The 12,470-nt window shown below is 43.8% G+C and overlaps 1 protein-coding gene across 1 annotated transcript in view; it reads left to right on the plus strand.

Moving 5' to 3' along the window:
- Positions 1-1,000: 1,000 nt before the first annotated feature.
- The window catches only part of LOC109528767 (bifunctional 3'-phosphoadenosine 5'-phosphosulfate synthase 2-like), a 12,878-nt gene continuing 1,408 nt past the window's right edge, over positions 1,001-12,470 (plus strand). The window contains exons 1-13 of the mRNA XM_019891719.1: positions 1,001-1,230; positions 1,543-1,678; positions 1,807-1,840; positions 2,860-3,020; positions 3,508-3,743; positions 4,710-4,848; positions 4,982-5,100; positions 6,798-6,911; positions 7,328-7,439; positions 7,746-7,951; positions 8,262-8,397; positions 9,298-9,566; positions 10,551-10,780. Of these exons, the coding sequence (XP_019747278.1) occupies positions 1,039-1,230; positions 1,543-1,678; positions 1,807-1,840; positions 2,860-3,020; positions 3,508-3,743; positions 4,710-4,848; positions 4,982-5,100; positions 6,798-6,911; positions 7,328-7,439; positions 7,746-7,951; positions 8,262-8,397; positions 9,298-9,566; positions 10,551-10,780 (2,084 nt within the window). The 5' untranslated portion in view covers positions 1,001-1,038. The remainder of the gene's footprint in view (positions 1,231-1,542; positions 1,679-1,806; positions 1,841-2,859; positions 3,021-3,507; positions 3,744-4,709; positions 4,849-4,981; positions 5,101-6,797; positions 6,912-7,327; positions 7,440-7,745; positions 7,952-8,261; positions 8,398-9,297; positions 9,567-10,550; positions 10,781-12,470) is intronic.

A 12,470-nucleotide genomic window follows, 5' to 3' on the forward strand; every position in this document is an offset into this window, starting at 1 on the left:
TGCATTTTCGGTTCAACCTCAAAGCGGATTTCAGGCTACATTAAAAAAATAAGGCCAGGAGACTGGTTCTGTCGGCAGTCTAAGTAGCCATGGTGATGAACTCGGCTCCAAAGAGAGAGCTCTCTGAATGGATGTGTTTTTTTCCTCCCCAAAAAAACGAGTGTTTACTCTATTATGTTTTTGAAAAGCAAATACGATCACCCCATGCCATTCAATATCTCACTTTATTCCTGTCTTTTCACGTAGAACATTGTGCCGGGTGAGATCATGGAGGACGCCAACGAATTATTTGTACCGGAAAACTTTGTGGATCACGCCGTGGCCAATGCGAGCACGCTGCCTACCATAAGCATCACCAAGGTAACCCGTCTCTCCGCTGCCCATTTTGGCCTCATTTATCAAGCCGCACAGCAGATGGCGGAGATGTTTTGAGAATCCCTGAAGTATTCGCCGCCGGTTATGTCGGTGACATTCAAACTAAGGCTACGTTTACACTACATTTGGATGCCAGTACATTCCCTTCCAGACAGTCACGTTCTGACGGAGTTTCGCACGCTCAGTCAAGGCTCTCTGCGGATAAAACGTGGACGCCGGGCTGCTTTGAAGCTACTTTCTCACATGATCTGGCTCCAATGTTTAGCACCACTGTGTCAGTTACAAAAATGATGATATTCAGATGATGGGGCAATTATGTAATAATACGATGAGTGTGGTTTCTCCTGTGTTTCTTTTCATCTTTATCATGTTTTTTTTTTTTTGTTGTTTTTTCGTATGACAGTTGGACTTGCAGTGGGTGCAGGGTTTGGCTGATATCCAGCTTCAGGTCGACGTACAAATACACTCAATGTGTTTTGCTCCACTGCTTCTTTCCACTCCTGTCACATTTCTACACACTAGCTATCAAAGAAATCGAATGCATTCTCAATCAACATTCCACACTTCCCTCAATTCGGAACATAAACGCCTTACATTTCCTCGCACTTTACTTCATTGACTGACATCACTTAGTCTGCTTCCATCTCAGGCGGCGCCATCAACATGTCCGTCCCCATCGTCCTGCCAGTCAGCACCGAGACCAAGCAGGAGCTGGAGGGCTGCGCGGCCGTCGCACTGGAATACGGTGGCCCCCGGGTAGCCATTTTGCGGAACCCGGAGTTTTATGAACATCGCAAGGAGGAACGCTGTGCCCGACAGTGGGGAACCACGTGTCCGCAACACCCTTATATCAAGGTGTCTTCCCTTCCCACAATTCCATATTTTCCTTGAAAAAAAAAATCATTTTACATCCTGTATTTACCTCCTCCTTCTTGATTTCTTAACTCATTCTAACTGTTCCACGTTTTTGCCAAATCTTCATCAACAAAATTGACAGTTACCGTCTCCTTCCTTTCTTGACTGCTTCATTAGTTGTACATACAGCCATTGATGTACATTATCGGAGTGTTGATTTTAAAGAAGTTTGTGTCCAAAAACTGGACGTAAAGATGAGGAGTGCCTTAGGGGGGTACTTCTAGCCAAATGACATGTCCAACTTGCGTGCAGATGGTTATGGAGGGAGGTGACTGGCTGGTCGGTGGTGACCTGGAGCTGCTCGAACCCATCAAATGGAACGACGGCCTGGACCAGTACCGCTTTACTCCGCGGGAGCTCAAGCAGAAGTTCAAAGACATGAAAGCAGGTCCGAAAATACAAACACGCGCTCTGGCCTTACAGGCAGCACACAGGACACATTGTACAGTCGGGCTACTCACCTCCGCCACCACCGCCATTCCTTCCATGCCTCTCACCCTCGCCACCTCCCCTCAGCAAGTCAATACAGCCCCTTTCATAAAACATCCTGGTCCGTGTCGGCACTTGGGACCTTGAGCGTACTACTTTGACTCACTCTGTCATCTCAACTGTGGGGGTGGGGGGGGGACCCAAGAGTGGTGCCTTTTTCAAAGCAGCTGGAAAGTGGAGAAAGGGTTAGAATTTTACAACCACATTGGACAGGCAGCGCAACGCAGTATTGGGATGGGGCCCAATCCACACAATCAGTGTCGAGAGAAGGCCAAAGCAAAGTATCAATTTGACGATGATGAGTTTGTGACTGGATATCCAAAAGGGGAAGATATTACTTGAGTCAGAGTTCAAATGAACTCCTGTCCGAGACTTTGATTGGTTGTTTTCTCCAAGTATGAGAGAAGAGCAAACGTTTTCCATCATGCCTTGGGAATGACATGTTTGAGTCACATCCTTTCCTTGAGGGAGGAAAAAAAAAAATGAAATGACGCAACAGCCACGAGCAACTACTACCGGCTCCAAACATTAAGGAGTGCCTGGGGAGAAATCAAATCATCACTTCACTCAGAATAAACAAAGCGTCAGATGAGCTTATCAAAACCGTCAGCCCAAAATGCTCAGCATTGTTGTGTCATGTTTTATTTCACCATTTTATAATGGGCTTTGGAGGACTCTAAATTTAAAAAAAAAAGCTTCCCCACTTGCGTTGTAAAGTTAAGCTACACAGACATGTTTTATTTTATGACATCTGCCCTGTGGTACTGTATTTGAATGGCCTGCTTTGCTACTGTATGCATTGCCCATCTGTGTACACTGGACAAACCAAAGACACCTAAAAATGTTCATCAATCAATGTCCAGCCACATGTTTTGTCAACAGAATTATGACTAGGTAAAGAAGGTGGAGCAGGACACGATAGTTTGCATAGTCATTTTTTTTGTCAACATTGTCTCCCTGTGTGTCAATGTCATCGCATTGAATAACTGAGCTTTTGAAACTGAAGGTGAGATGTTAGCAAATTATCAAGATACATAAGATGCCTCGGTCAAATTGCGCAATTTTGTCTTGAACGAGAAGTGAACAGCTCGTGGTGACGCTTCTGTTTTCTTGTCCTCTGTCACAGAACCTCAACAGGTCTACCAATGTGGTCTACCAGGCCCACCATGTCAGTCGCAGCAAGAGGGGACAGGTTGTGGGCACCAGGGGAGGGTTCCGAGGGTGCACCATTTGGCTCACAGGTAAATCACATCATCCATTATCAGAACGGCTTATCCTCATATCGTTTTTATTTTTTTAATGATGACAAACGATGAAAATAGCTTGTTGTGTTTGGGGTAGCACCGGCAGATACAAAGGTTGCACTTTACTGGGAGCCAAATCTCCATCATTGGGGTTGTGGAAGACATTTTCCCTCATGTATGTGCAAAATGTTTTGTTGTATTCTGTTTGAATAATTTAGCAAAACAGAACGGCTAGCCGCGTCATGTGCCAGTTACAACCAGTGTCTCACTGGGGATTAACTTCCCTTACGTAACGGATGAGCAGACGGAGAGGAAAAAGAGAAGCGGCAGTAAAACAGGCTAAAATCCAGATGCAGGCAAGAGATGAGCTGCGTACTAGTTGTGGTTTAACCAAATGTGAGCGTGTAGGAATAAGTCTCATATATAATATTCAAGACCATAGGACTTGGAACTATTATTTGGCATTCCTTCCTCTTCCTACCAGGTTTGTCTGGGGCTGGAAAAACCACCATCAGTTTTGCCCTGGAAGAGTTCCTGGTATCCCATGCCATCCCTTGCTACTCCCTGGACGGCGACAACATTCGTCACGGCCTGAACAAGAATTTGGGCTTCTCAGCCACAGACCGCGAGGAGAATATCCGTCGCATCGCTGAGGTGGCCCGACTGTTTGCGGACGCCGGACTTGTTTGCATCACCAGTTTCATCTCCCCCTTTACTAAGGTCAGTGTGTGAGGTCAACTTGAATAAAATAACACCGTAACAAAGCACTTTACAGAACATTTAACATAAGGTAACAATAATCCAACAGAACACATAACATGGAGAAGAATGCAATCGAAACAACTATTCCTACGTACGCCTTGTTGTTTGAAGCGGTTCTCGATGAAGTAGAGCGAATCAAAGTCTCCTTTCACCAGTGGTTCAGAGGGCGTCATGATCACGGCACGCATGACTTCTCGTAAGTCTGCAACAAGTGTCAAAGTCAACGAGACAGGATGCGATTGTAAAAATACAATGTATTTATTTGTGCAGTTCATAATCCAATTCCAAAATTACATAAATACTCATCAACATTGTTTCAAAAACAAATTTGTCCAAATAAAGGTCTGGTAGTTTCTGCAGCTCAGTGTTTTAATGCTTCAAACAACTCTCAGTGACGTCAAATACCATTTCCACGAATACTTTTTTCTTCCTGCTGTATGGCTCACTTGACTAAATAAACCCACCACACCTTAACTACATTGCATTCCCAAATTATTTCACAAATTATGTTTTTCTGATTTGACTAAGTAGTCGATTGAAGTGACTGTCAGAATAATTTTCAAACTCCCGTATTTGAATATAATTTGAATGTGTTTGAAAAAGCGTCCAAATATTAATAGCATTTTTTAACAATAAAATATATGTTACGCCCGCAGTTTCAAAACATTTTACACATCGCAAAGAACTGAAAACAGTCATTTGTTGCATTGATTACTGAAATCTAAAGCCCTTTCATCGTTGACTTTTTTAGATCCCATTGTTAACACGCCCTCCCCTTATGCCTTGAATAAATCACCTTTACCACGACATCCGATGCCACCGCGTTTCTCTTTTGCAAGGCCCGCTGTGTGTGGAGCAGATGTGGTATCTGTAAAGCGGACGTAAACGTTTTGCTGAGCATACGCGTTATTATTGTCCCCACAGGATCGTAACGAAGCCAGGAAAATCCACGCGAGCGCCGGGCTACCATTTTTTGAGGTGTTTATCCACGCTCCCTTAGAGGTGTGCGAGAGCAGAGATGTAAAAGGACTCTACAAGAAGGCTCGGGCTGGCGAGATTAAAGGTTGCGTTTCACGCTGTTTAACTCCTTGCATCGCGCATGTCCCCACCTTTCCTTCCTCAATCATCATGCAAGGCGAATAATGGAGCGCCTCCAGTGTTGTCACAGCATTTGTTTTCCGCTATTTCATTGGCAGGCTTTACAGGAATCGACTCAGACTACGAGCGCCCCGAGGCGCCGGAGTTGCTGCTGAAAACCGGAGAGCTCTCCGTGAACGAGTGCCTGGAACATGTGCTGGAGATGCTCCGTGAGCAGGTGAGTGTGACAAGTCGTCACGTTGTGTCGTTTGTCACAGGTACGTTTCCAAGGACGGATCGGTTTTCGCCTGTTTGACTTAGGAATGGGACAACGGGAAGGGCGGTTTGACAAATATGCACAAGGTTGAATTTGCGTCGTGTACAACTGCGTGTGCAAATATCCTGGGCCTGACTGTGATAAACGCACACATCGCGAAAGACGAAGCGACAGACACATGGGTGCATTGCGAAATAAATCTCCAGGAATACGTCGGCCGGCATGCGTCACAGGACCGTTTCCAAGATGTTGTTGCCACATACCTGATGTGGCTTTGTGGCTAACTGAAATTACTGCATACATCATCACTGTAAATCATCAGGTCACATGTGATTTTATCTGTGTGGAGATTTTTGTTTCGGTTTGAAAGTTGAAGTTGTAGTCATGAAAAACAAATGTTGCCTTTGTAACCTGCAGTGGGGCATCTGGATTTTAACTCATGACTTGGTAGGAGGGCTCAGCAATTCATCAAACTCAAATCGGCATTGCAATGTCATAAAGAGCAATTTTCAAACCGAAAAGCCTGCCACCTCCTCTGCTTAATTTCGGCTGGTCAGCATGCTTTTTTTTTTTTTTTTTTAATGTCCAGTATTATGTATAATTTCTTTTTTAATTTATTTTCTGGATAGGTTCGGTGCAATCGACATGTTTGCAGTGCTTATCAGTTTCATGAAACAAGAATAGTTGTAGAGATAACGCCAAACCCTAATTTTTGCGTCATTGTTGTATCTGACTTGTGATTTACTTTTACGCCAGAATTTTGTGAAGTCGCCGTTACCATTTAAAAGACCGTTACTCAACGTGTTTAGTTAATGAAAAGCTCTAATTGAAATAGATAAAAACAAAAAAAGCTAAAAAAAAAACTGCCTTACACAGTAGTACAGTATTTATATAAGTTTCTTAAATTGTTTCATGGTGCAAAAAAGAAAAAACATTCAGTTAGAGAGACACCTGCTGGTCATTTGAAGAATCGTGTTTTGACGTTATCTTTTATAACGGTGTGTCCAAAGAATACAAATTATGGTACATTTATTGTCCTAAAATATTTTACTCACAAAATTTTAAGGATGTTTGTCTTTTGGACATGACCCTAACTTGCACTACAGTATAACCTTGATAGGTATTTGGTTCGATCTTCTCTAAGAAAGAGCTGAACAGAAAAATTCAAGCCAAAGTTTCCATGGAGGTTCACTTATATGCCTTTCAGTACCTCTTCCAGTCGCTCTGTCTCTGTTGCAACTTGCGGATGACAGCTTAGCTTCAAAATGTGGACATGGTGATGAAGAGGACTCTTTAAATGGCAATTGTAATTGACGCAGGAAAATGTTATAGTCGATTCATGCATCTAACACTTTTGCCGCTCAGCCGCATGTTCGAGAAGATCAAATTAAACTCGCCTGTAAAGGTGAAAGTGCATTTTCGGTTCAACCTCAAAGCGGATTTCAGGCTACATTAAAAAAATAAGGCCAGGAGACTGGTTCTGTCGGCAGTCTAAGTAGCCATGGTGATGAACTCGGCTCCAAAGAGAGAGCTCTCTGAATGGATGTGTTTTTTTCCTCCCCAAAAAAACGAGTGTTTACTCTATTATGTTTTTGAAAAGCAAATACGATCACCCCATGCCATTCAATATCTCACTTTATTCCTGTCTTTTCACGTAGAACATTGTGCCGGGTGAGATCATGGAGGACGCCAACGAATTATTTGTACCGGAAAACTTTGTGGATCACGCCGTGGCCAATGCGAGCACGCTGCCTACCATAAGCATCACCAAGGTAACCCGTCTCTCCGCTGCCCATTTTGGCCTCATTTATCAAGCCGCACAGCAGATGGCGGAGATGTTTTGAGAATCCCTGAAGTATTCGCCGCCGGTTATGTCGGTGACATTCAAACTAAGGCTACGTTTACACTACATTTGGATGCCAGTACATTCCCTTCCAGACAGTCACGTTCTGACGGAGTTTCGCACGCTCAGTCAAGGCTCTCTGCGGATAAAACGTGGACGCCGGGCTGCTTTGAAGCTACTTTCTCACATGATCTGGCTCCAATGTTTAGCACCACTGTGTCAGTTACAAAAATGATGATATTCAGATGATGGGGCAATTATGTAATAATACGATGAGTGTGGTTTCTCCTGTGTTTCTTTTCATCTTTATCATGTTTTTTTTTTTGTTGTTTTTTCATATGACAGTTGGACTTGCAGTGGGTGCAGGTTTTGGCCGAGGGCTGGGCCAGTCCTTTAAAAGGTTTCATGAGAGAACGAGAGTTCCTTCAGGTCTTGCACTTTGGTAGCCTCTTGGACGGTGAGAGTCTCCCCTGTCATGTCATCTTTATTCGTATCCTGCTGCGACATTATCTGTGGCAAAAAGTCCAAGTATTTATTCCAGAGCCTTGATATCCAGCTTCAGGTCGACGTACAAATACACTCAATGTGTTTTGCTCCACTGCTTCTTTCCACTCCTGTCACATTTCTACACACTAGCTATCAAAGAAATCGAATGCATTCTCAATCAACATTCCACACTTCCCTCAATTCGGAACATAAACGCCTTACATTTCCTCGCACTTTACTTCATTGACTGACATCACTTAGTCTGCTTCCATCTCAGGCGGCGCCATCAACATGTCCGTCCCCATCGTCCTGCCAGTCAGCACCGAGACCAAGCAGGAGCTGGAGGGCTGCGCGGCCGTCGCACTGGAATACGGTGGCTCCCGGGTAGCCATTTTGCGGAACCCGGAGTTTTATGAACATCGCAAGGAGGAACGCTGTGCCCGACAGTGGGGAACCACGTGTCCGCAACACCCTTATATCAAGGTGTCTTCCCTTCCCACAATTCCACATTTTCCATGAAAAAAAATCATTTTACATCCTGTATTTACCTGCTCCTTCCTGATTTCTCAGCTCGTTCTAACTGTTCCACGTTTTTGCCAAATCTTCATCAACAAAATTGACAGTTACCGTCTCCTTCCTTTCTTGACTGCTTCATTAGTTGTACATACAGCCATTAATGTACATTATCGGAGTGTTGATTTTAAAGAAGTTTGTGTCCAAAAACTGGACGTAAAGATGAGGAGTGCCTTAGGGGGGTACTTCTAGCCAAATGACATGTCCAACTTGCGTGCAGATGGTTATGGAGGGAGGTGACTGGCTGGTCGGTGGTGACCTGGAGCTGCTCGAACCCATCAAATGGAACGACGGCCTGGACCAGTACCGCTTTACTCCGCGGGAGCTCAAGCAGAAGTTCAAAGACATGAAAGCAGGTCCGAAAATACAAACACGCATCTTGCTGTCGCTGAAGAAGTCACCTCTGAGGCATTTTAGAATGTGCCATTTTTTTTTTCTTTCAGAAGAAACATAGCAAGGAGCAGGCGAGAATATAAATCGGTAAATTGTGAGAGCATGGTGATGTTTGTGCTATCTAGTCATCACACACTTTGGACTGCGTAAGATGTTTGCGGTGTAAGCATGATTGGTAAAAGTCAAATCCACGCATGAGCACAGGTTGGAAAGCCATTTGAGCATCTGCTCAATATCCTTCATAACCAGCTTAAGGTCCCGTGTACTAGAATGTTTTTCCCCTTCACTAGTAAGAAAACTCAGTGCACTGTTAGGATATCGGATAAATACACGAAGGACTTTTAGCTGTTTCAGAATTGATTCAATCCCCTTGAAATCCATCTTAAGGTCCATTCACTAATTTCATACCATGATGAAGGTGGTTTGAGCATTTATGCAATATCGTTGATATGCATCTTAAGGTCCATGTAGGCGACACTGTTTTAATTTTTCCACTACTAATATCAATTTTGACTTACTAGTATGCCATTAAACCTTACGAGCAAACTACTCTGCTGCACTAGTAAAATTATGAGTAGATTTATGTCTCGCATTAGTAGCCTCCTGGGGGCAACAAAATGCCCACTAGTAGCATGAGGTTGTTGTGCTAGTATCCCAATATTGTCCGACGAGTGTACAGAAACGTCACGCAATAGTAGAAGTGATTATATTAGTCCACACTCGTCGTTCTGCTCGTGTGCTACAATGTCTGACATACTACATGGATCTTAAAATGGAATTCAAGGATCTCAAACTGCTTTCCACTCTTGACGGCGTAACCTAAACCTCAATCGCCAACCTCGTGGTGTTTTGTCTTCCCTCAGATGCGGTATTTGCATTCCAACTGCGCAACCCGGTCCACAACGGCCACGCTCTGCTGATGCAGGACACCAAGCGGCGTCTGCTGGAGCGCGGCTACAAAAACCCGGTCCTCCTGCTGCACCCGCTCGGCGGCTGGACCAAAGATGACGACGTGCCCCTACCCTGGCGCATGAAGCAGCACGCCGCCGTATTGGAGGAGGGCGTCCTGGACCCGGCCAGCACCATTGTGGCCATCTGCCCTTCGCCCATGATGTACGCCGGACCTACCGAGGCAAGGAATTGTCAACTTGCGGAGTACTCGCGCTCTGTGCTTATGTATAAGTACAGGTACTTGTGTAAATTTTGAGAACTTGGGGGGTGGGTGGGACAACTTGAAGTTCATTCCTGCTAACTTTCACTGCTTACACCAACAACATGGCTGCTGGTTTACAAAAGCAGTCACTATTACAATCTAGGGCTTGGAAAAAGAGATTGACTCGGATGAGATGACCACAAAAATAAGTGGACACAAAATGTTTGCACCAAATGTCCGCAGGCACGATGTCACAGCATCCACACAGAAAATGAAATCTTCAGTGTGCTCTAATCCAAGTACTCGTAACCGTTTCGCAGTGTGTTAGCACCCTCTTGTGTTTGGCGGGTGTAAATCCATCTGCAAAATTCCATGAAATAAAACCCGATTCCAAAAAGATTCAATTCTGACAGCAACTATTGCCAATTTAGTGATTATGTTGCCAGAGCAACTTTTCCAAGCCCTTTAGTGACTATTTTTCAAAAAAGTGACTTCCAAGTTTCATTCCTGTTCAGAAACTGAAATGAAGGAGTGGAATCATTTTCACTGTGTTTTCCGCATAACAAAAAAAGAAAAGTGGAAGGAATTTGCAGTCAGTTGCGCTGTACTTTTTTTAAAGACCGTACCTATTTATAGTTTGTTTCAAAAACAGGGATTTCTCAATGTTGGATACTTGTGACCTGAGGAGGTATGTTTCGACAAAGGAGCGCGAGTGATACATTTTGAAATTGTTGAACATTTAAAGGGGCCATATCATGCAAAATCAACTTTTGGGAGCTTTTGGCCTTGTTAAAATGCTAATTAATCACAAAATAACTCCACCTCCAAAGTGCTGTTTTCCCCCATTCACCCATTCCTGGTTTCTAAGCATCAGCCACTCCCAGCCGAAGCAAACGCCTGGCTCCTAACTATATCGCCCATTCCGAGTCTGTAAATATGACTGAATATTAACGCCTCCTTTAGGTGCAGTGGCACTGCAGGGCCCGCATGATCGCAGGAGCCAACTTCTACATCGTCGGCCGGGACCCGGCGGGGATACCCCACCCAGAGACCAAGAAGGACCTTTACGAACCCACGCACGGTGGCAAAGTGCTCACCATGGCGCCGGGCCTCACCTCGGTTGAGATCATCCCCTTTAGGGTGGCTGCCTACAACAAGTCCAAGAAAGCCATGGACTTTTTCGACCCAGAGCGGTGAGCCAAGAAATGACCTGTTGAGGATGGAAAGCCGTTCGGGAACATCTAATCCAGATTGACGTCCATGTACTAGTGCACGCTTTGTCCTTACTAGTAGGACAGCTTTGACTGTAGTTGGATAACTACAAGTTACTAGTGATGCCAAGTTGTGCAGTACAAGCCATTCGGGAACATCTAATCCATATTGATGTCCATGTACTAGTGCGTGCTTTGTTCTCACGAGTAGGACAACTTTGGCATACTACTGTAGTTGGACAACTACAAGTTACTAGTGATGCCAAGTTGTGCAGTAGTTGTCAACGGCATGCTACTTGTACTACCAGTGACTTGAGGTTCCTTAGCTTCATATTTTTTAAGTCGACTCAAATGTGACTAAAGTCAAGTTGACGTCAACTAGTCAACCGTTATGTTACTGAAATTTTTAAATGCAGCGGCTTAATTTAAAAAAAAAAATACAGGAGGAGGGAATGCTGAAGACAGTTACCGTTATATAACTTTGACACAGCATAGCCAAACAGGGAATTCTGTCCCTAGTTTAATATCATTGTCGACTACTCAAGTCGACTAGTCCCTAACTAGTAACATTTAAAAAATATATACTAGTTAACATCTAGCACGTCACTAGTCGTCCTAGTACAGTTTATGCTCTTAAAGTCAAGTTGACGTCAACTAGTCAACCGTTATGTTACTGGAATTTTTAAATGCAGCGGCTTAATTTAAAAAAAATAATAAAATACAGGAGGAGGGAATGCTGAAGACAGTTACCGGTATGTAACTTTGACACAGCATAGCCAAACAGGGAATTCTGTCCCAAGCTTAATATCATTGTCGACTACTCAAGTCGACTAGTCCCTAACTAGTAACATTTAAAAAATATATACTAGTTAACATCTAGCACGTCACTAGTCGTCCTAGTACAGTTTATGCTCTTCATTTTGTCATGTTTCTCTTGGCTGCTTTACTTCCGATATGCGTAGGTGGATGGTGTTTTTTTTTTTCTTTTTTTTTTTTTCATATATCAGCCTCCATGTGTTGCCATGTGAATCAAATTTTCCCGCGGCCTTCAGAATTCGTAGTGCTGCATGATAAAAATAAACTATTAGTAATGTGACAATTTCTTTAACCCGTCAGAGTTCACATTCGCCTCACAGAGCCAGCTAACATCTTTCGCTTCTGATTGGTTGCTCAAACCAATGATTCTTACTCCGAACTCGGACTTGCAAAACACATCTGGAGCGATCAATGCATTTAATAATCGGCATGTCTGGTGAGAATGATGTCTTTGATGTTTTTGTCATGTTATTAGACCAATATTGATTGTGAACTCCACCAGATGAGGTACAGTATGCTGTTTTATTGTGCTTTTGTGTTTTGCTATCCACAAACTGTTCGGCCAACTCTTTGGCTATGACGTTGTATATACTGTTATCTCCTGTTGACTCGATGTTTTTATTTTCTTTTGTGGACCAGAATCATACATGTGTCCTCAATTCCAGCAATTATTTTTCTTAGCCCACCAGCAGACATGTGATCTGCACATAGATCAACTTTGCTTATGTACCACATGTTATTTTTGCAGACGTACTCCCACTTATAGCCATCATATCTCCTCTCCGATCTCACCGTAACCCGACCTTGCCTCTGTCCCCCCCCCCCCACCCCACACCCCCCCCCCCGATTTTCTCTT

Source organism: Hippocampus comes, unplaced genomic scaffold (genome assembly GCF_001891065.2).
Source record: "Hippocampus comes isolate QL1 unplaced genomic scaffold, H_comes_QL1_v1.1 scaffold121, whole genome shotgun sequence".
Classification (NCBI taxonomy): domain Eukaryota; kingdom Metazoa; phylum Chordata; class Actinopteri; order Syngnathiformes; family Syngnathidae; genus Hippocampus; species Hippocampus comes.